Source organism: Tiliqua scincoides, chromosome 4 (genome assembly GCF_035046505.1).
Source record: "Tiliqua scincoides isolate rTilSci1 chromosome 4, rTilSci1.hap2, whole genome shotgun sequence".
Taxonomy (NCBI): Eukaryota; Metazoa; Chordata; class Lepidosauria; order Squamata; family Scincidae; genus Tiliqua; species Tiliqua scincoides.
Window position 1 is genome coordinate 138,535,203 of NC_089824.1, and position 22,541 is coordinate 138,557,743.

At 44.1% G+C, this 22,541-nt stretch overlaps 1 protein-coding gene across 1 annotated transcript in view; it reads right to left on the reverse strand.

The window, feature by feature from the left end:
* Positions 1 to 5,745: 5,745 nt before the first annotated feature.
* Positions 5,746 to 22,541, reverse strand: part of LOC136648460 (calcium-activated chloride channel regulator 1-like) — a 31,197-nt gene continuing 14,401 nt past the window's right edge. Inside the window, exons 10-15 of the mRNA XM_066624572.1 lie at positions 19,815 to 20,039; positions 14,480 to 14,750; positions 13,895 to 14,059; positions 11,017 to 11,271; positions 6,008 to 6,260; positions 5,746 to 5,911 (exon numbers count right to left, since the gene is read on the reverse strand). Of these exons, the coding sequence (XP_066480669.1) occupies positions 5,746 to 5,911; positions 6,008 to 6,260; positions 11,017 to 11,271; positions 13,895 to 14,059; positions 14,480 to 14,750; positions 19,815 to 20,039 (1,335 nt within the window). The remainder of the gene's footprint in view (positions 5,912 to 6,007; positions 6,261 to 11,016; positions 11,272 to 13,894; positions 14,060 to 14,479; positions 14,751 to 19,814; positions 20,040 to 22,541) is intronic.

Sequence of the window (22,541 nt, forward strand, 5' to 3'; positions counted from 1 at the left end):
CTCTCCAGCAGTGTCCTCTCCAGCAGAGTGTCTCCTCCAGCAGAGTCCTGGCAGTTCTCTCTTCTGTGTCCTCCAGCAGAGTCCTGGCAGTCCCCTTCTCCTGTAGGTCTGGGTCAGGTAGCATCTGGTCTGAGGTCCCTCTAGTCAGGTGTACCATTTGGTCAGGTAGGTTGCTCCTTCTGAAGCTGCCTTTTATCCTTGTATGCCCCATTAAGTCCAAATTAGGCTCAGGTGAGCCATCCCTTCAGTCCATGTCCATTCAAAGTCCCTTCAAGGTCAAATGAAGCTCAGGTGTCCAACCAGGTCTCCATTGGCCTTGATTGATTACAGCTGTGGAACCAGCCCTGCCCTTCCCAGAACTGTCAAACAGCTGTCAAAACATGGAATCGCTGTCAACACCACATCATCCACCTGATGATCTTCTGATCTCCCATTACAATGCGATGTCAATGTGGCAGGTTTTCAGAGCTTCAGCCAATTCTTGACTTTTCCCGGTCATCATTCCAAAGTTGATGGTCACAGTGCTTAGATGGACTAGCTTCTTTAGCCTGCCCTGTCCAAAAGCCACATTGCTCGGGCGAGGGCAGCACGCGTTGCTTCTGGAGGATGACCTGGCATTCAGGTCCAAAGTTTGATGTGATGTTGCCATTGATGTGGCTGAAGTACTCCATCTGATGTGTTGCACCATCTATTGTTGAAAGCATTTTATACCTACTGCTGGGTATTAATGAGAGGCCGCTCCTCTGAGAACAGATGCCTTTTGCAGCCGCTTCACTGAAATACAGAAGCTGCTAAATGAAGACTGTTCTTCTGCTTTATCTGCCATTGAGACATAGGGTCCTCTTCCGCCTTCAAAACCGTTGAACGTCTTCTCCTGTAACCCTGGGAAGGGCCCTTACAGGGTGCTACCAGCCAGGGCCAGTTGGACGAAGATTTTTAAGGAGGTGTTACCATCACTCACCCTTTGTTCTGGATTGTGATAGGCAGAGCCTGGGTCCCCTCAAATGTTGGGTGCAGGATTATAGGTAACCAAGGTGAGTTACTAAGCATCAGCAGCCTGAGCTGATCGGAGGAGGCTGCTTGCAGGGAGGGGCTGAGCTCTCAAGGAACAGGAGCTAAATTGGAGGACATTCAACCACATTTACATGACAAGTGTGGAAAAAATGCCAGGGGGGATAAACTGCTGGCTGGGGGGGGGCAAAACCCCCCTAGCTACGGCCCTGTCACATGCGCATGTGAATAGGCATAAAACTAGGTGAATCTAAGCAGTGAGTCCTAAAGTGTCTCAATAACCAGGAGTGTTTCAAGGCCTGACAGCAAGACTGCAACACAAACCTCCAAACAATGGTAGGAGGCTCATTGCAGGGGGAAAAGCTGTAGCAGGCAAAAACTGTGTGCTGAGAATAGCCCTCCAATCCATCCTGTCCCTTCTATCGATATTGTGAGGCTTGCATTTAACCTCTGAACCTAGAAGTAAGTGGTGGGGAAGTCATCATGAGAGGCATTTCACATGATTGCCACTTCCAGGTTCTGAGGGTGTTGCAGCAGTAGTAATTTTGGGAACCACTGTGACATATGTTATGTTTAAAAGTGGGTCCCCATGCTAAAACGTTTGAGAACCACTGCCCTCGACTTATCCACAGATCATAGTGAATTTCATGTTTTGCGTTTAAAACTTGCCCTCAGCTTTCACATGGGGTCGACTTATACACATGTATGTTTGGTGTGTGGCTCAAGCAGGTGACTCTCTTCTTTCCTCAAAAGATACACTTTGAATGATATATATATACACACATATATCATTTCTCTGTAGGAAATTATCTGTATACTTCAAATGCCAAATGGGGATGTAAGGCAAGCCTATCACTCATTGGGCTTCCATCCTATGTACCAGGGATGGGCAAACTTTCAACTTCAGGGATCCTGAACCCTTAACAGTTGTTTAAAAGAGAGAATTTCAGCAGGTGCAGCTTGACATCTCACAGATGACAAGCTGTACCTGCTGAAATTCTCTCCTTCGACACATTTGTTAAAGGTCCAAAATCCCTATAATCGAAAGTTTGCTCACCCCTGCTATGCACAAAGGGTAAAATAGACACCAGGTTGTGTAAACATTAGATTATAAGTGCATTCAGGGTACATGGCATTTCCAACACACCTGCAATGCCCATGTTTATGACATGGCCATTTTTAAAATAATGTTTCTGGGGATTCATGACTGCTTCTGAATGCACTTAGTATCTAGGCATCACTCTAAATTGTGTTATGGTAGCAGAGTTATAGCCCAATCCTAGCACTGTCTACTCAGAAGTAAGTCCCATTAGAGTCAATGGGGCTTACTCCCAGGAAACTGTGGATAGGATTGGGCTGACAGTTACTAGTAAGGGATATGGAGACTTGGGCTGGGTGCTTGCCCTCCCAAGAAGGTCAGCCTAATGCCTTTTATGTCATTTTCTCCAATCCAGAGGATATTGGATATCCAGAGACTGGATATTGCCTGAAGCAGGGGTTATGCCCAAAATGCCAGCACTGTTTCTGTTGTCTTGTCCTGTAATCTTTCAACCAAATAGAGTGATTCTTGCTCATAGCATACCAGAAATTTTCAGCATTTTCTCATTGTGTATTTATGCCCTTTTTCTTGCAGTCCTTTCTCTTCTTGTCTGTACAATATTCTCTACCCTGTCCAACGGCTGGCACCAATCCCAGCTCCTCCACTGCCATGGCATTCTTGGTTACATCACATGTGAATAACAAAGCCAACCAGTAATTAGAGCTCATGGCCATATGATCCATCCTAGACCCTGATTTATAAGTGTGACAGCTCATTGCAGGGTCTGCAAAGAATGCTCTGGAGACATTGTGGGCATGTTAGAAATGACATGGGGAGAACTGCTGAAGGTTGGATCCCTGTGTTTGTGTTCTCCTTCTCCCCATTTATAAAGCATACTATCACCTGTCCTTCACCAATGCAAAGTGATCACCTTTCTTTCAGGTGCTCAGGGGGATGGGAGGGGTCACCTGGAGAGAGAAGGATTGATGGGTTATCAGCCAGTTGCCCCCCCCTCTCTCATATTAAGGAGGCTATTGTTAAAGGACTGTTCAGTTTTTTAAACAGATTTTAAAGGGGTGCATTTTTCCCCTTCTCCAGGGACCAGCACATTCCCTCTCATTTGCAGGGGGCCATTCATGTTGAGTCAAATCCATATATAAAAAATCAGTGTATAACAAGGCTGGACCTGTATGTTTCTTCACTGCTGCTCCACATTTTGGCTGCTGTTGATGGAGTCAGGGAAATGCACAACACAGAATAAACATAGCACAGATTATGAAAGCAGAGACAAAGATTCAACATGAGGTAAACGGCAAAATTCCTGTGTCATTCCTATAATGTGATTCCCTCATTTCATATACAAGTACTCAATAAGATATATGTTGTTGGTTGTCCGATTAATTTTAAAATTAACTTTAAAATTGTATCAAGTTCCAGCAATGATACAAACTAAATCAGGCTTGAGACTCGTTCCGTTTAGCCCAGGGGTATCCAAACCGCGGCCCAGGGGCCAGATGTGGCCCGCGGCAAGCCTCTATCCAACCTGCGGCCAGCCTCTTGTCCCCTGAAAGCCTCTGGTCACTTGGCCGAACATGATTGGAGCTGTGCTCTGGTTGCATCTGGAGGGTGTTCTAAGGGCTAGAGAGGTTGAATGAATGAGCCCATTCATTCATTCATTTATTCACTCATCTAAGTTCCATCACTAATTTATTTATATAAATTTTATATTTAAAAATTTTTTCTGGCCCTCTACATTGTGCCAGATATTTGATGCAGCCCTCTGGCCAAAAAGTTTGGAAACCCCTGGTTTAGTCCATTCTAAAACCTATACACATTGAACAAACAGAGCAAGTGTTCTGAAACACAGCAAAGTGAAAACCAGTGGTTGCTTTTGCTTTACCTCTTCCTTTTTTCATTTTCAAATGCTAGGAACAGAATTGCACATTACTCATATGCCTGAGTGCAAGGAGACACTCCCATGTGGGACAGCAGAGCTCTTGCTCAAATTTCACACTAAAAACTAAATCTGCTGCAAAAGTATCAGACAGACCCATTTGTTTAATCCTTGTTCTTACCCTATTATGTATGAGTGAAAGGGGGTGCCTAGTTTGTCAAGCAAAAGGGGGGATCAGGTAAGGGAAAATGGACACTACCCTGTGTAATGCAAGGATAAATCACTACTATGACTGTGTACCTACTGGGGCAAAGTGCTGAAGGCATTCCAGTTCACAATCTTTTAAGACAACGATCCATTCAAGGTTACCACTGAAGGTTTCTTCTTTTCAGGAGCTGAATTTAGTCATGAAAGGCCTTGCTGTTGCAAACTGGGAATTGGAAACTCTTGTTGATCTACTGCAAATCTCTGAGTGAAGTCTGACTGATCTTCCACTCACCCCAATAATTTTTCAGTGGTTAAATTGACAGTATAGATAATTCTGACACTCTCTTCAGCAGTTGTGTTGATTTGCAGGTGAGCATAATTGTTGTTCCGTTACACAGACTTTGCCAGCTCAGAAATAAAGAATGAGGTTAAATACTGGTCAGTCACCAATGACAACAACCTAGTCACAAGATCAACCATACACAGAATACCAAATGAAAAGACAGGATACACAGGTAATCCCTTGGACAGAGTAAACTTGGGGCACAATCCTAACCTCTGCTGATACAGCCAGGCCAAAGTGACCTGCATTGTATCCAGTGCAGGTTAGTAGGCTGCTGGAGGTCACCTCAGGATAAGGGGATATTTTTCCCTTTACCCCGTGTTGCCCCAGTCTGCCCTATGGGGCTACTTGGATCTGCACCAGCTATTTAAATCCAAGCAGCCCGCATAAGGTTGCCTGGCCCTGGCAAACTGGCATGGGCTTCCGCACTGGCCCAGCCAACTCCTGAGTTGGCGCAAATGTGCCTTACGTCAGTGCAGGGGGAGCCAGCGCAGGGGCCTGTGCCAGTTCAACTGTTAGTTTGGACTGGGGTCTTGGGCAAATAAGCGCATTAATCACTTATCACTAAGGTAATTATCTAAGCATTACTAAGCATTAATTATTAATGATTACTAAGCATTAATCACGAGGTATCACTAAGAGGTGCCTGATGAAAACTTTGCTTTGTTTTCAACAGGAAAATAAGTGATCATTTCCTAAGCTGCAGTGAGCAACATGTTTTGACAGGGTCTTTGTTAAAAGTAAATTATAACAAAAAGTTATGAATATGACCAAGTATTTGTAAATTGGAGTCTGGATTTTCCTGTTCACTAGTAACAGCTGCTAAATATGTAGCTGCAGGAATCCCATGTACCTCGATCATACAGTCTTCTGCTAAAGAGTTTGGAGTGAGCGTGTTTGTGTGGAACACCCTCCCACTTTGCTTTCCTTTTAAAACAATGCATATGTTGTGATGTAGAAAATAGAAATGTACAGCAACAGTATAATACAGGTTTCAATTTTACTACAGAGAATATTCATACCTAGTTATATTATTTAAAATGACACAAAATCTCCGGTTTTGTTATTCAGCATCTGTGTATGTACAGTATATCACCTTTTACAATCTGTGAAAACTATGAACAAAAACTACCCTGAAAGAGAGAAAAGTTTAATGTTCATGTATCTAAAGGGCACAGCCAGTACACTTTTCTATCCCCATTGTATTATTTAGGAATCCCAGCTCATAAGATCTTAAAAGGTAAGATCTTCTTACATTCCAGTCTCCGGGTGTCTGTTTTTTTGCTTATGTACAACACATACTGTTATGCTTACAATAGCACTAATAATAATAGCACAAGCACATGCTATGATCACTATTACAGTAACATCATTTATAACTCTGTTGCTTTCATTATGAGAAACAGTAGGAGATGTGGTTTTCAAATTAGAATGAGTACTAGGGCGAGGATAGTTAGAATGTGTTGTGGCACTGGCAGTGTCAGCTGTATTGGGCAGAAGAGTCGTAGGCAATGGTGGCATGAGCAAAACCGCTCTTGCGATATTGGATGCTTCTCCAGCATTGTTACTGGTATCAATGGCACGAATTGCAAAGTAGATCATGGTGCCATTTTCCTTTGTGAGGTTTTCAGGCTTGAACTGAAGGGATTGTTTGGTCCCAGCAACAGCCGGTGTCAGACCTGAAGTGTTCACAGAAATGGCACTCTGAAAGGTAGCATCTCTTAATTCCAAGGGATTTCCACTCATTTTGATTTCATATTTCTCAGCTGCAAAACAAAGAGTATTTTTACAGGATTTTTCACCCTGCCCCCCAGGCAAAACTTCCCATCATAACTAACAATGTTCAGATGGATAATAACAAAGTTTAACATTTAAAAAGACACTCGGCAGGGACATTCAGACTCAGGGTCTAATGCTACAGTGGGCCAGCACCGAACATGCTGTAAGACACACCCACAACACCAAAGGGGAGTCAGCATGGGAAGGATGCCACCCTGAGCATGGTAAAAGCTCTGGGCAGCGGTGAGGGTTTTGGAGGTGGGGGAGGCATTCTGGGGCAGGAGGAAGGCTCTCCTCTTTTCCCAAGAATAGCACCAAGCAGGGTAGGACCCGCCAAATCCTATCCTCCATGTCAGGCTGCAAAATAGCCAGAACAGACTTGAGGAGCCCCTTTTTGGGACTTAGGGCTTTCCTCAGGGGAAGAAGACAAAAATCCTTTTCCCCCAAGGAGACCTCTGGTAGCCACAGTGGTGTTGCTGGATGCAATGGTAGCCATTCTGACGCTACTGCACCCAGTGGTACCACCAGGGATAGGAGTGGGCTATAAGCCAGGAGCCAATAAAATGAAGTATGTTGAAATGACTGAGCAAATAAATGAGACTTCAAGTGCTAAAATGAATATAGGGCCAGTGCCAAGCATTCCTGTCTAGGGAGAGCATACCACAAATGGAGTGCCACCGCAGAAAAGGTCATCCACAGTTCCCCAGTGATTGCATTCAGAAGGCAGAAGGACTTGGGGCAAGACCTCTGAGGCTAATCCTAATACCTAGACTAGATATGGGAGAAGGCAGTCCTTGAGCAACCTGGTCTTTTGTTTAGTTTGGGCAGGGCAGCCTGGAAATAAACTAGGGATCACTGAAGCTTTTTAAACTGCCTGGACCCAGTCAACAACACATGCATATTAGGATTCAGATGTTCATCCATGAATGAAGACTAGTTATGTCAAAGATCTCTTTAATGTATTTGAATCTTCCTACCCTCAGGTCTCCAATACACTGTTGGAGGAAAAAAAAAAATTTGTCCTTTGTCAGAAAACAGGAATCCCAAAGAATCTAGTACTTTTTTGTTTGTTTCAGAGATATGCCCAGACAACTGTTAAAAGATATGACTGCCAATTAACAATGCAAAAAGCCTTTCTGGTATTATTTGCCAAATAAACCATAGACGATTATATATGAATTCAAACAATTACATGCCAACTAGGTTTTCCAACCAAACAAACCCCCATAATCATATGTCTGGTCTATACCTGTAAGCCTGGGTCAATCTCTTAATGACGTGAGGGATGGGTCAGTGTGCAGAGAAAAGACGGATCCCAAATAACTGTTGGTCCTGTGTTTAAATGGTGGACTTGCTGTTCTTGAAATCTTGGAGACTTATCAGTCACCACTTGTTTTCCTGTTTCCCCCCAGTTTAGGTAATTTCTTACCTAATTCCAAAGATAATCAGTCTAATGGGATTGTCCAGCTTCTCCTTTTCTCCCCTGATCTCCACCCCGTTAACTGCCTTCTGATGTGGGTGTCTGTTCTGAACATGACGACTGATTGCTTCAGATTCTGTGGTTACGTTGCAAAAACCTCCTTCCGTAGCCTCCTTTCTTGAATCTTGCTTTCCTAGACTTGAGCAGAGCCATGTGAACTACAGCCTAGTTGTTTTACTTATCTGGAGGTACTTCATTCTACCTAGCTATATGGTGTGACACCACAATTAAGGAATTCTCTACCAGCGGAATTAAGAACTCATGGCTTTTTGGCAAGGCCTCAAAACATTTCTATTTTGCCAAGCATTTGAATGATGGTTTTATGTTTGCCCTCTGAGCCTCCATAATAGAATTATGGTTCTGCTTCCTTTTTCTGGACCATATAGCTGCCCTCCCCAATTGTTTTATTGTTTTTATTAATGATTTTAATCATTGTTTTGATACATTGTACATTTTATTGTGGAGCTTTGTTAGCTGCCTTGGGCATTTGCTTCAGCATGGGAAAGATAGGATACAATTTTTTCAAAACAAACAAATAATTCATCATATTGGTGTGTAATACAGATTGTTGTGGAATCCCTGCATGATGCAGAGTACTCTGGAATATATTTCAGGACACACTTTCAGCATGCCTTACACAGCATGAGGGCTGGGCTTGTGTTGGGATTAGCTCATATTCCATTCAAACCGACTGCCGTGTGATATGCTTGCTAGCATTTTTAAAACAGCAGCCTGAAGGGGCCACAAAACTACATCAAGGGAACAGAGTGCAGTGTCCCTGCCAGTAAGGGGTTTCTGCCAGTACACAGACCCCTTCTGTATCTGTATGGTGTTGCAATTGTGTTGTGACACCACTTCCAGACATTACGCAATGACATCATCGCATCATTGCTCAACTTCAGTGTTGCCAAGCTCCGTGCTGTGCAGAGCTCAGCTTGGAGGAAACCTTAGAGGGAACAGTAGTAGAGTGGATCTTTAGGACTTGTTTTCACCATGGCTTTGCTCTTAATCTTAATCATACTCCCCCTTGTGACCTATTTTCAGGGGTGGTCCAACCATTAGGCAAAGCTCTCATGAGGGAAGCTCTCATGGCTCCATATCACATCTTCCTATCTTGGTGCTTATGACGCACCAAGTAGGCAGGGAAAGTGATTTGGAATCTGCCTGCCCCCTTGCCTGGACTTCCAAAGATCACTGCCTGCAGCCTCACCAGTTTGCCCTTCTGTCTGTAATGAATGTGAGCTGGGGACCTGGGTTCCCAGCATCCTCTGCACCTGTTCATTTGAAACATAAACAGTGTGGACCAAGGAGGCTGCATTTCAGCAATCTTCATAAGTAAGGGTGGAACACAACTGGTCATCTGCCTACCCATTCTCTATAGGAGGGATGCATAGGAGGGTGTCTGTGAGCCAATGTGGTAGAGGGTGGATTCAGGCAGCACAGAGACACCCACTGCCCCTGACTATTTTAAAAAGGAAAAAACTTTACTGAAAGCCAAGAGAAGCTTTTTTCTTGTTAAAATAGCGGGCTGAGCATGATCTGAAGTGAAACCATGATGGGGGAAGTCCTAAGCGCCCCCCCCCCCGCAACTTCCTTACAATTGTTCTTCTCTGTAAGGGCCAATAAGTTATCTGTTCATTGCTCAGGTGATGAAGCAGATACATTCTTTACTAACTTTAAATGAACTTGGGCAGACTATAATGTAGGTGACGCTAAGCTTTAGAAACGCTAAGCTTTTGAAACCCTCACAGATACTGCTGCAGTGATGGAACCCATGGAAGGAACAGTTATACTCTGTTTAAAGACCAGGCAAGACAGAGTTTGGTCTTCATCCTTGAAAACTTCAGGCACCAAATTAGGGCCCTGGACAGCAAGATCCATGTGGGCAAAAAGGGCAGAGATCCAGAACTAGAGATAACGTCCTGATCCAAATCAGGTTAGAGCAGTTCTATTAAGTAGTTCCAGGACAGATACAGTGCCCCATACTGGATAAATAAAAGAACCATCCTGGCTGAGAAGGAAAAGCCTAGAAACAATTACGTGCCAGCTAGGAAGGAAAGAAGTTCCTGCCCTAGGAGCCAAAAAAGATGCACAAGGAAGTAATTAATTCCCTGAGGCAAAGCCCAAGAAACTGAAACCCCTTACAGAAGGGACTGATAGAATTATTTGAATTGTTCCTAAAGGACAGGGACGTGTTGTGATGTTCTGTGCCAGTGAGGCACAAAACATCATGGAGCCCAGTGTAACACTTCCGGGTCATGCAGAGCCTCCAAATACAACCGAAACATAGTTCTGGTTGCATCTGGAGCCTTTCTGAAGCCCATAGAGGCTGTAGGCAGCCTCTGCAGGCTTCAGAAAACCCACAGACACAGGCAAAGCTGGGGACACAGGCAAAGCTTTACCACACCCCATCTCGGCTCCTATGGGAGGGAATGCAGAGAAGTGCCCCATCGCAAAATTCTCCCCGAGGGCGGAGCCTTGCCAAGCCTCTCCCGGCTTCTGTGAAGGCAGGAGCCAGGAGGGAGCGCCCCACTCTTGCTTTCTTTAGGTGGCCACATAGGACCTATTTGTTCTGTAAAACCTTCCCTGATTATCAGCCCAGTTCCAACTAAATTCCCATACAGTTATGCAGCAGTGCTAACAAAGACTACGTAGGGAAATTTTGGTTGCTGGAGGGGTCATTTGTCCCCTTGCCCCTGGGTATGCCCCAGCAGCCACTTTGGGTCAAATTGGACCTGCGCCAGCTGCATCACTGGCACAAGTCCAAGTTGATCCATGCAGGCAAATTGGGCTTGAGAAGGGGATAGGATAGGGCACATTCTGGCACCAATCCCACCTCCCTGACCCTGCCACTCTCCCCCGCCCCATTCCAACTCTTCCCTGTCCTCCCATCACTCTTCCTCCACCCTGTGCCGGACTTGCTTAGTCAAGTTGCTGCAACCATCTCGCCAGCAGGAAGGCTCCAACCTTCCTACTGGCTAGAAGTGCTGTTGCAAAGTGCTTTACAGTGCTTTGGTGCCAGAAGAATGCATATTCCACTGGCACACCAACTAAATGGGATTGAGTCGTATGTTTTATTCCATTTCATGATGGTTGCTTTTGTTAACCGCTGAGCCCTCCTTTTCTGGACTATTTCTGCTTTTTGTCTTTATTATGAGATTTTGTATTTTAATTACGAGTAGCTACCTCTTCATGAAAGTGAGATATAAATCTTTAGAAATGAATAAAAGAAGTCTCTACTAAAAGCAGAATTTCACACTCACCTGTCCCCACATCGTAATCATTCCCAGGAGCTGTCCATAACAAAATGAATTCCTCAGCATCATCAACTGGTATTGCCTCAAGGTCAGTGATTTTACAGGGTGGAAAGACATCTGGAAGAGTTCCTGACGGAGGAACACTGGGAACATTTGTCACTACAAAAGAACCTCCTGATGCAGCTCTGCTGAAATTGCCCAGGTTTGTCTGAAGTTCATCCTCGCTTGGTTCAGGCCTAGGTGCATTCATATTTATTACACCTTTAAAAAAAAAAAAAAAAAAAAAGGTCTAAAAAGTTGCATCACATTATGCCACAAAATTACTCAACACTTTTTCATTATTTTGATAACCGAGATGATTATATAAATCCTAATTATTTTCCTTATTAATCCAGAATATATTTGTTTTCTGTCTACCATGGGCTGTCAGTATCTGCAGGGGATCCATTCCAGGAAGCCACCTCTGGTCACATCCGGGAAGTCCTCTTGAGGCTCTCCAGCCATAGGCTCAGCATCCAGAGATATTTAACTCCACAGATGCCAAGCCTGTGGATAAGAGAGGCCCACTGTATATTCTATTTTTGGCTTTTTATTTCCTTATTAGGTTTACAGTATGATTTTTATGCAAAATCCTATTACATCTCTATTCCGCATCTCAATCCTCCTCGTCTTCAAATGTTTCACAGATGTTTCTTCATAGATGTGAAATAATCAGTTGAAAATTAATATGCAGCTTGTTTTTCTCCTGAAATATTTTCACTATGCCTGGGAAACAATGTACCTAATCAATTGAGCAAATCCAAATTAACCTCTGCCTCCTCTCAGAGACGTCCAGGAACCTCATATCTCCTTAGACCCCTGATCCAGCTAGTCCACTGTGCCACCTGAAACAGGATAGTTCTTTACAGTTCTAACTCCATCCTGTTCTAATTTGTGAAGAATTTAAAAAGCACAACTCTCAGTAGAGATTATTGGGGAACCCACGTACCTCCATCATGAAAATTTGCCATTTATTTCTACTCTCCTTTTCCTATTCTATTAACCAGTTATCAATCTATAAAAGGAGCTGTACATTTGATTCCATGATTGCTAACTTTATTCAAGAGCCTTTGGTGAAGGACTTTGTGAAATAACCTTTTGAAAATCAAAGTGTACATCCACAGGATTGCATCAATCCACATGCCTGTTGATACTATCAAAGAGTCGAAGTGATTTGATAATTTTCAATGTGTCAGTAAGCAGTCCTACAACATCATCTCTAATCACTTCTATTTGACTCACAGCCCAATCCTATGCTGCCTGGAGTGCATGGCTGCCGCAGCATCCTGAGCGCTAACCAGGCGGTGCAGGCAGCACCTCAGGAGAAGGAGACTTTCATCCCCTACACCCAGATAAGGCAAGTAGCCCCACAATGGGGCTACTTGATTTCACAGCAACCCTTGGGCTGCCATAGAATTGAGAGCCTCCATGTAGGGCCCACAGGCCCGACACGGAGACTCTGGATATCAGCTATGCTGGTCCTGCCCTGCTCCCTCCCCCTGGCTAACCTCCTCCTCACCCTCTCCCTGCCTCCTCCCTGCCCAGGAACAACTCCTCCCCACCTCCCCCCATGCTTCCACTCACCTCCTACTGCCCAGCGGTCTACACGACCGCTGAGTGGCAGAGCACTGGTGATCCATTGGCGCTAGCCCAGCACCAGCCAGCACTGAGCTAGCACCTGTGCTGGACTGGCACTGAGGGCCACATGCTTTAGGGCACATTTACAACACTCACCACCAGCGGAGCACCAGTGGTGTGATCTCAGGACTGGGCTCTCCGTACTCTCTCCTTGAAAAGGTCACTCCTGGCAAAGTATCTGCCCTACAGGCATGTCTTGTGTAGTGAAGACAGATGCAAAGAATTCATTCACTTCCTCTGTGATCTCCACATTCTCTTTAAACATCCTCTTCACTACATTGTTATCTAATGGTCCAAATTTCTCTTTGGCTGGTTACCTGCTTCTGATGTATTTAAAGGTATTGTGCTTGGCTATGGTGTTTTTAACCATGTGTCCCTAATTTTTTTTATTTCTTTTGCTAGAATTTGTGTTCTTTTGTCACTTTCTCATTTGGGCAAAACCTTCATTTTCTGAAGAAAGCTTTCTTGACTCTACTCATGAGCCATGCTGGATGGTAATCATGAAATTGATTACAGCAATTCATGTATTGATTATTTTGAGACTGGATTACTTGCATGCTCTATATGGAACTGCTCTTGGTCTAACTAGAAACTTTACTTGGTGCAAAATGCAGCTGCACATGTAGGGATAAGGCTCAATGGTTTCTCATGCCACTGCTGTATCAACTTCACTGGCAACTGGTTCCTTTCCAGGTGCAATTCTAAATGCTGATGATTATGTTTAAGTTCTACATGGCTTGGGATCCAGGATACCTAAAGGACTGTTTGCCCCAATATCAACTGGCTTCTCCCTTAAGTTCAATTGGGGAGGCTTTCCTGTAAGTGCCACCAAGGTCTGAAGTTTGACTGGGAGGGCTTTCTCCATGGTGACACCCCAGGCTTGGAACTCCTTCCCACCGAGATAGGCTGGCTCCCTTTCGCTTGGTGTTCTGGCTAGTAAGTGTGCCTAAGGTTTCAGTAAGGAAACGGAAATTGTTGATGAGAGTATAATAGGAGAGAAAGTAAGGCTGTGTGTGAGAGATCTGTACTCAACTTTCAGGTTTAATCAAGATCTATATCAAGCCAGTGATAGGGAGGGAACTAGCAGGGGAAGCTTGCGTCTCCACATAGAAGCCCGTTTCACACATTGCAAATCCTTGAACTAATGTACCCCTCATTTTGCTGCAATTTATTGAGAAAGTAATGCTATTTCATGATGCATCCTTACCATTTTCTACATAACCTGGTACATATAAAGCCTGGCTCTGTCTGCGGACACGTCTGGCAGTCTTCTCTTCCCCTTGGACATGCACTTTCAAGTTGTATCTACCATTTACTTTGAAGGATGTGAAATATCTGGAGTAGACTCCATCATGCTTGAGCGTATCAGCACCTTGGCACATAAATATTCAGAATTAACATATAAAACAACATTCTTACTGCTGCCAAACAGAATATATGATATTTAGGCGAAAGCAGATGTTACGGGGAGCAGAATAGAAAGTAACTGTGTGATATGGATTACAAAGGCCCAGCACAAGTTATTCCCTATACCATCCCTATACCATCAGCAAGGGTGTAACTGGCTCAGTGTGGGCCACAGCTTAGTGGTAGAGCACATCCCATCCTTTGCATTTCTAGTTAAGGAGAATCTCAAGAACCCAGTTTGGGAATGAGCTCTACTAGAAACCGGGAGAGATGCTGCCAATTAGATGAGACAACATAGCTAAACATGTTCATAACTTTTAAAAAGCATGAACAGAAGCACATTCTAAAATGCCTAATGCCATAAATGAGTCAAAAAAAATTGTACCTGAACCATCGTCAAGAAGTTCCAACTCTACAGTAGTTCCATCTTCTGATTCCACTATGGCTTTGACATCTGCATGGAGCACAGGCAAAAACCCTTGACTGACTTCTGCATAAATGATCATTGGATTAGGATAGTTATTGTTGTCTCTGTTCATAGAGGGCTTCACAGTCACTGGAGGCTCACTTAAAGATCTTGCTCTGGTGGTCACTGTCAACGAAATGACTTGAGCCGTATCGTAGGGATTCTGAATGGAGTAAGCCCAGTCTCCCACCTACAGATCAAAGTATTTGAAGAATATTAAATGTTCCGTTTTGAAGACCACATTTTTCTTACATTCAGATTTGTTCCTTTGGTTTTCATGTTAGGTAAGGCTTGGCATGAGGAGGTTGTTGTTTGAAAAAGACAACAAAACCAGAGGTAAGAGAGTCAACCTGTTTATATGACAACCAGATGATAATTTGACTCCCTTCTAATGGGGCACCACAATAGTAAGTCCTGGTTGACAGTGATGGTCTTCATCCACTGAAATAAGCTATTGAATTAGAACCTGCTTCTCCTCCTCCCTGGCTCTCGGCCAACCATACCAGTTGTTCTACGGAATTGTTCTGCTGGATTTTTTTCAAATTATGGTGTATTCCTTGAGCCTTAGCCATCTCATACTAAGATGAACTGAGGTCATTGCTTCAGCTCAGGTGGATCTTCCCTGATAATCCAGGGGACAAAGCAAATGCCTTGCGATTTTCACACACAGCCACAATTCTCTCACAGTGTTGCTGTCTTCTTCAAAGTACTTCCCTGTCTTCAAATTATGAGGAGGCATTCAGGAGAAGATAGTGTGTTGGAATCAGGGAGGATCTGGCAAGGATATAGATATGGTGTCAGCAGTGGCCCCTTTAAGGGTAAGGCCTGGGCATCCAGCACAGCTCCAGCCACTTGAAGGCAATAGGGCCCTCAGGGTTATAAAGAGCACCTGAGGCAGGAAGGGTTTGTGGGTTGTAGAAGAAGTACATGTTTTTAGATTGTGAGCCCTTTTGGGACAGGGAGCCATTTAGTTATTTGATTTTTCTCTGTAAACTGCTTTGTGAACTTTTTGTTGAAAAGTGGTATATAAATACTGTTAATAATAATAATAATAATAATAATAATAATAATAATGTTGGAGGTAGGAGAGGAGACTGACTGACTGACTGGGCTTATTGACTTTGATACTCTGACTGATTTGACTGACTTACTTTGGAATCTGACCTTGGACTGTGACTTGGCTTATTGACTTTGGACTCTGTCCTGGATACTCTGACTGACTTTGTGACTAATGGACTGCTGGAGACACTGGAGTTTGGTGTGTGGCTGCTGTGCCCAAGACCTGCTGAGGACCAAGGGGCTGCTGTAGTGGTGGGAGGCTGCTGGCAGGCAAGAGGACCTCTGCAGGTTGAACAGGCGAGCTACTCTGGAGGAGGAGTCCAGCAGGACTGCAGGGCAGAACCAGGGTCATTTGTTGGGAGAAAGAAGGGGAGCTAATTTGCTTAAAGTGGGCATAATTCTCCAGGCAGAGCTTGGTTTGGGATTTGGCAGACCAGATAGCAGCACTACAACAGAATTACGGCTTCCTGCCTCCTACTATCCTCCTCACAAAGGATGCTGCAATAATACAGGAAGTGCCATTCACCAAGGGAAAGAAGGAGCTGCTTTCATCAAGAGACTGAGATTCCCCAGTGTCAGCTACAAATGGGAGGAATGTGGCAGCTCCTCCTTCTTTCCCACCTTCCAAGGTTAGGAGGATCAAGGCTTGCTGCTGCTACCCTGCATTCTGGCTTCCCATTCAGCAAGGGGAGGGATGGGAGGAAGCAACCAACTACCAACTTATTGCAATAACTACCCATCCTTGCCCATCACTATCATTCACCTGCCTGCCTGCTGCTCCAGCTACATCTCTCTTCCCCCAGTTCAGGTAAGAAGGAGTGGGGTGGTACAAGAGTGCTGATTGGCAGGAGAGGAACACAGGTTGCAGAGCATGGTTGGGGGACAGCATGTGGGATGAAGGAGCACCATGAGAGGTCCACTGACTTTCAGTTCAGACAATGAAATGGTTTGGGCCAATCCTGGCTGTTGGAGGTGTGGGCCTTCTATCCCTGTTGCTTCAAGATTACCACACCCTAATCTACTTTGTCAGATGATCTCGCTTTCATGGTTTGGCAGTGAGGTTTTCTTCCAACTTCTGGCTGGCTCTCTCCTTTAGGTGACTGCAATGGGACTACAGTCTAGTACAGGGGTATGAAACATAAGGCCGGTGGACCTGATCTGGCACACTGAAGCTCTTTAGCTGGCTCCCATAATAATTGGGTTCTGCCAGCACCACCTTTTCAGTATTGTCACTTCTACTGAGGCTCTACTGAGACGGAAATAGGCCTCACAAGTCAAAGAATGAAACATAAGAAGGGGCAGACCTAGGATGAGAGACAGAGAAAAAGATGCTGCTGAAGCTCTGGGATATCCCAATTATCTGCTTTCTCCAGAGTTATGTGCCCTGCTTGTTCTCAAGCCAAGAATTGTCCTAGTTTCTCTAAGGGCTTTCCAATGTTCAAAGTTCCTCTACTATAAAAAGGGTGCTGTGCAAGGAAGGTCCACTTAAATGCATCTGCAGTGGATTTCTTATTATCAAGTCCTCCCGTTACATGCCGTTTTGTTAATGAACAAAATCACAAGAGGCAAATATTTGGCAAATGAAACATTTCATTTTCAGGGAGTTGCAATAATAGGAATACTTGTACATGTGTAGCCTTCAGAGAGGCTGAGACATCCTTGCTCTAATGTCTGTGAATAACATACCTTGGGTGATATAAGAGTGAAATGGGCCCCTACTTTGAATTCAGAAAAATGTGTCTCTTGGGTAGCAAAAGTTTGGGAAATTGTGGTCTAGGCTTCTCATGGATGCTGTGAGCAAGACTACAACAACAACAACAGTATTTATATACCGCTTTTCAACCAAAAAATTCACAAAGCAGTTTACAGAGAAAAATAAAATAATGAATGGCTCCCTGTCACAAAAGGGCTTACAATCTAAAAAGATGCAAAAGAACACCAGCAGACAGCCACCAGAAAAGACACTGCTGGGGTGAGGTGGTCGAGTTACTCTTCCCCTGCTATCTTCCCCTAACTCTCTTCCCAACTAAACATTAGCATCAGAGAGTCTGCAGAAGGGCTTGAATACCTACTAGGTGAGCATCAGAGCAGGTTGCAGGGATCCAGGGGGAGTGGCTATGCAAACACACCATCAAACTTCTAGCACACAGTTGCTGTGCAACATCTGGGCAGTGCATTTCAAACTCCATGACCAGCACTGATAATCATGTCCAGGGGGATAGAGAATTGCTAATATCGGGTATCAAGAGCCTTTAGAAAAGTTACAGAATGTTGCACCCTGGACTTCTGGAAATAAATGGGCTTGAGAAAGTCTTAGGGCGCAATCCTAACCAACTTTCTAGCACCAAGGTAAGGACAATGCAGCTCTGAGGTAAGGGAACAAACACTGCCTTACCCAATGGCGTAGCATGTGGGGGCGGTCTGCCCCAGGTACCCTTGGGGGGTGTAACACCACAAATCCCCAACATTGCTAACATCACGAAGGTTACGCGTATCCCCATCATGCCATATACCGTTGGATGCGGAATTTCCAGCGGAAAGCAATGCAAAAAACCAAATTGAAATATCTCCTTTCTATCAAAAGGTATGGCCAAAAAACCAGAAACCAAAATGCATTGAACCCTATGGAAAATGAAACAGCCATATCGCATGTTTACTCATGAGTAGGTGAACTTGCCATAGAAAGGGCAGGCTGAGAGGAATCCAACGACACCAGAATGGTTCCAATCCAATGCAAGCCGCCCCCAAAAAAACACCCAAGAACGAAGTCCCTCCCTCCAAGCAGACCAATGTATTGAACCCTATGGAAAGTGAAAGTAACCCACACAGTCGTGTTTACTTGTGAGTAAGCAAATGTGCCTTGGTCAAGTCAGGCAAAGAGGAATGCAAGGCTAGCTGCATGGTCCCCATCTAATGAAAGTGGAGCTCAACAAATGCTCCAGAAGGCAGCCCACCCCCAAAGAATAAACCAGATGCTTGAGCTGGTAAGGTGGGCACTGGGGAGGGCTGAAAATCTAACTGCTTTATCTGTTTGTGTAGGGGAGGTGTCACTGCAGTCAGGCTACAGAGAAAATTCACTTGGTGAAACAGGGCTGGCTTCCCCTTATTTATCTGTTTTCCTTTAATTATTTATTTATAATTTTATTTTGCTTGATGATGTCACTTCCTGGACAGATTGTCATTCTAAAAAGTGGTTCCCAGTGTTAAAAGTTTGAGAACCACTGCCTTAACTCAAAACATGCCAATGAGATATCTGGGGGGGGGGGGTGACATCCTAGTGACCAAAATTCTGGAAATCATGGCTTTTAGGAATAATACCATCATGCTATATACCATTTGATGCAGAATTTCATCCATTGCTTGTGGAGAAATATTCACTGCATTTATTTTTCTGGCCATTATTATTATTCATTCATGTCATGACTATTACTGTCTCTGTCTCACCTATCTCACAGGGTTGTTGTGAGGACAAAATAAGAGGAGGAACTATATACACCACCCTGAGCTACTTAGAGGAAGGGTGGCATAAAAAGTGAATTAATTAAACAATATGATTAATAATTAATTAATAATTAATAATTAAGTCATATGGAGTGACAAAAATTTATGGGCCCCGGGTGTCAAATGACTTAGCTACGCCTCTGGCCTTACCTTGAGGAGGCCTCTGTGACTGTCTCCCAACTGCAGGATGCAGCACTAGCCCTATTGGCACAGCTATGCCAGTGCTGGAAATTTGGTTAGGATTGTGCCCTTAGAGCAGCCATTTTCAATCACTGTGCCGTGGCACACTGGTGTGCTGTGAGTGGTCCACAGGTGTGCCACAAGAATTTGGTGGAAGGTTATTTATTCATAGGGCCAATGGGAAATGTGAGCCCCCACTGGTAGCATGGTGTGTCTTGTCAATTGTCAAAAACCTGGTGGTCTGCCTTGACCATTTTAATGCCTTGTCAGTGTGCCGTGAGATGAAAAAGGTTGAAAATCACTGCCTTAGAGTCTACTGAAGCTGCATGGCTCTTCTTCACTTGCTGAACCAATGACCCTATCTGAGTTGCAGTGATGTAAATTTTTGTTGGCATTTCTTGCCTACTTTAATGAACAAACACTTTCATAGTATGTATAGGGTTAAACATATAGAGAGGTTTAACATAGGTTTAACATGTATAGGGTTAAACATATAGAGAGGTTCAGCTCTTACCTCTGCAGTTCCATCAATCTTTAAACGAGCCATTCGCACGTTGGTTTTGTCAATTTCAAAATCTGATTGAACGTATCTTCTTCCTTTTGGATCCGTCAAGAAAATTGTAGGTATAGATGCAGTCCATGTAACAACGAAGAATGTGTCATTTCCCACAGTTTTATCAATGGATACAACACCATCCAAAGACTTGTAGGGTCCAATGCTTTGACTTTTACTTTCCAGCTGTTAAAAGAAAATCCTAAAGTATCATAATACAGCAGAAAAAGCTACAAATGTAATAAACAGAGGGTTTATGTAATGTTTCAGAGATAGTCAGGTAAAATTATACAGTTCCATGGTTTCTTTACAAGGATAACTGTTTAATCAGTTTCTGCATGTGGTTTTACACTATCCAAGATTCTCAACAACCTTTTGGCATTCTGACTTCACTGCTATACTGTGAAATACTTTTTGCCATGCCCAAAAAGGCAAATTATATCTTCTCCAGTGTAAATGAGAAATGGAATAATTTGATCCACTTTCTTTGAGCAAAATGCCTTGCAATCAAAAATACCTATTTGATACTTTCCATTTCATTCATTGCTTTCTTATCATGGTGTTGTAGTGCTTGGTGATCCACTTCATATTTTCTAGTACTTTTAACGTAACAGAATCTGGAGCAGTTCCAACCCAGGATTTAAGCAGGATTCAAAGTCATTCCACACAAGGTGGAGCTGCTCTGGTAGCAATGAAAGATTTTGAAATGCCTCACTCAAAATATTTGTTGCTACCCAAGATGTTCAGTAAAACAATACTTTTACTGAAAATACTTCTCTGGCTTTTCCTGAGTCTCTGAAGAATCTTACCGGTGTGACATATACATTGCAAGAATGAAAACACCAGTGTAATCTGCATCAGTGACAGCAGCATTCTTATCCACTTCTCATCTGTGATCAACAGAGGTATTGTATGGAGAAACTGAAATTGATTTACTTATGATTATCTGTACATGAAAGGTCCCACCATCTCTTTTGTAGTGAGCACAGAAAAGGATGTGTGGGTGTTGCTTTGCATAATTCTTGAATCTGGCTTAAAAAAAACTGGTTACAAATTTAATTGTCCTTTTTTTTTTTTTTTTAGCAGATATAGTTGCACCTTGATATCCAGAGAAGATTCATTCCCTGACCCCTCACAGATAAGCAAATCTGCAGGTTGGTCCAATATTACCTCTAGATGCAACTGGAGATGTTCTCCTGTTGCTTCTGAAGGTGTGTCTGAAGCCTGCAGGGGTGATGTGCAGCCTCTGCAGGCCTCAGAAAGCTTCCTGGACACAACAGGGGAACACCTCTGGTCGTATCCAGGAGCTCAGATCCAGCCCTCCACCGTGGGTTCAGAACCCCCAGTGTGTTAAATCTGCAGTTCCCAAATTCACAAATAAGGAGGATGGACGTGTATTGGAATTTGATTGTAGCTGGCATGTTCTTCACTCTTGGTATGGGTTGTGTTTTGTTGTTGTTGTTTTGCCACTGATGTACGATGACCCACTTGCTGTAGATATTTTACATAAATGTTGACTGTCTTGATGCTTATGACAATGTGGTATGGATCATTAACAGCCTGTCCTATCCTCCACCCCTGTTTGTGCAGCTGGAACGCTGTATCCAGCAGAGGGGGTGAATCGGGAGGCTTCCGCAGGAAAGGGGGATTTAAATACCCTTACCCCTGCATAAGCCTCCAGCTCTACAATAGGTCACCCCAGGCCTGTGATAGCAATTCTGCTAACACAAATCTGAAGAGAGAAAGGGTGTTCAGAAGCTGCAGGAAAGGGGAATATGATTTGCTGCCAGATCCACCCCTCCTGCAGCCTCCCCTCCTTGTTACATTCCCTCCCTGCCCTGTTTTACTCCCTCCCTGCCCTTATTGTGTCCTCCCCTACCCCCTCCTGCCTCTCCTGCTGGCTGCCAGTGGAGAACTGATGCTGCATGCAGGCAAGCTCTGACCTTCCCACCACTGTCCCAACAACATGGTACTCAGCACACTGCCAGAAAGCACTTCACTGTACTTTTCTAGCAATTGCCACCAGTGGAACACACATTCCACTGGCAGCTGCAGCCCATAAGATTGGATCAGTGGTGGACCAGGGGGGTCAAGGGGTGCAAATACCCTAGGTGCCACCCTCAGTGGGTGCCTCCACCAACCTCATCCCCCGCTGCTCTTTTTTTTTTTTTTTAAAGAGAAAGAAGCCAATAGCTCCACTGGTTCTCTCCCTTTACAAAAAAAAAAAACTTCTTCCTGGCAAAGGAGGGGGCAGCCCAGAGTCACAGCTGGAGAAGCAGTGATCTGCTGCCTCTCCAGCAGCGATTCAGGGCTAGACTGGGCTGTCCCCTCTCTTCTTTTATAGAGGAGAGGAAAGGGGTGCTGTAGAGAGGCAGCGCACTTGCTGCCTCCCAAGCAACTTGGGAATTGCTTGCAACTCCCGGAATGCTGGCTCCTTAGACTGCCCTCTCATATCCTCCAGAGGAGAGGAAAGAGGTAGCCTAGAGAGTCAACACACCAGGAGTCATTCGCAACACCCAGTGTGCTGACTCTATAAAGGAGAAGAGCAGGAGGGGTGGCCCAGTTCGGCCCTGAATCACTGTTTTTTGCATGCAGAAATCTGAATCAAGCCTTTGTCCCTGTGAATTGGCCATAGATCTATATAATTTTTCTTTATAAGAATAGTAAATTAAGGATACAAACAGTACA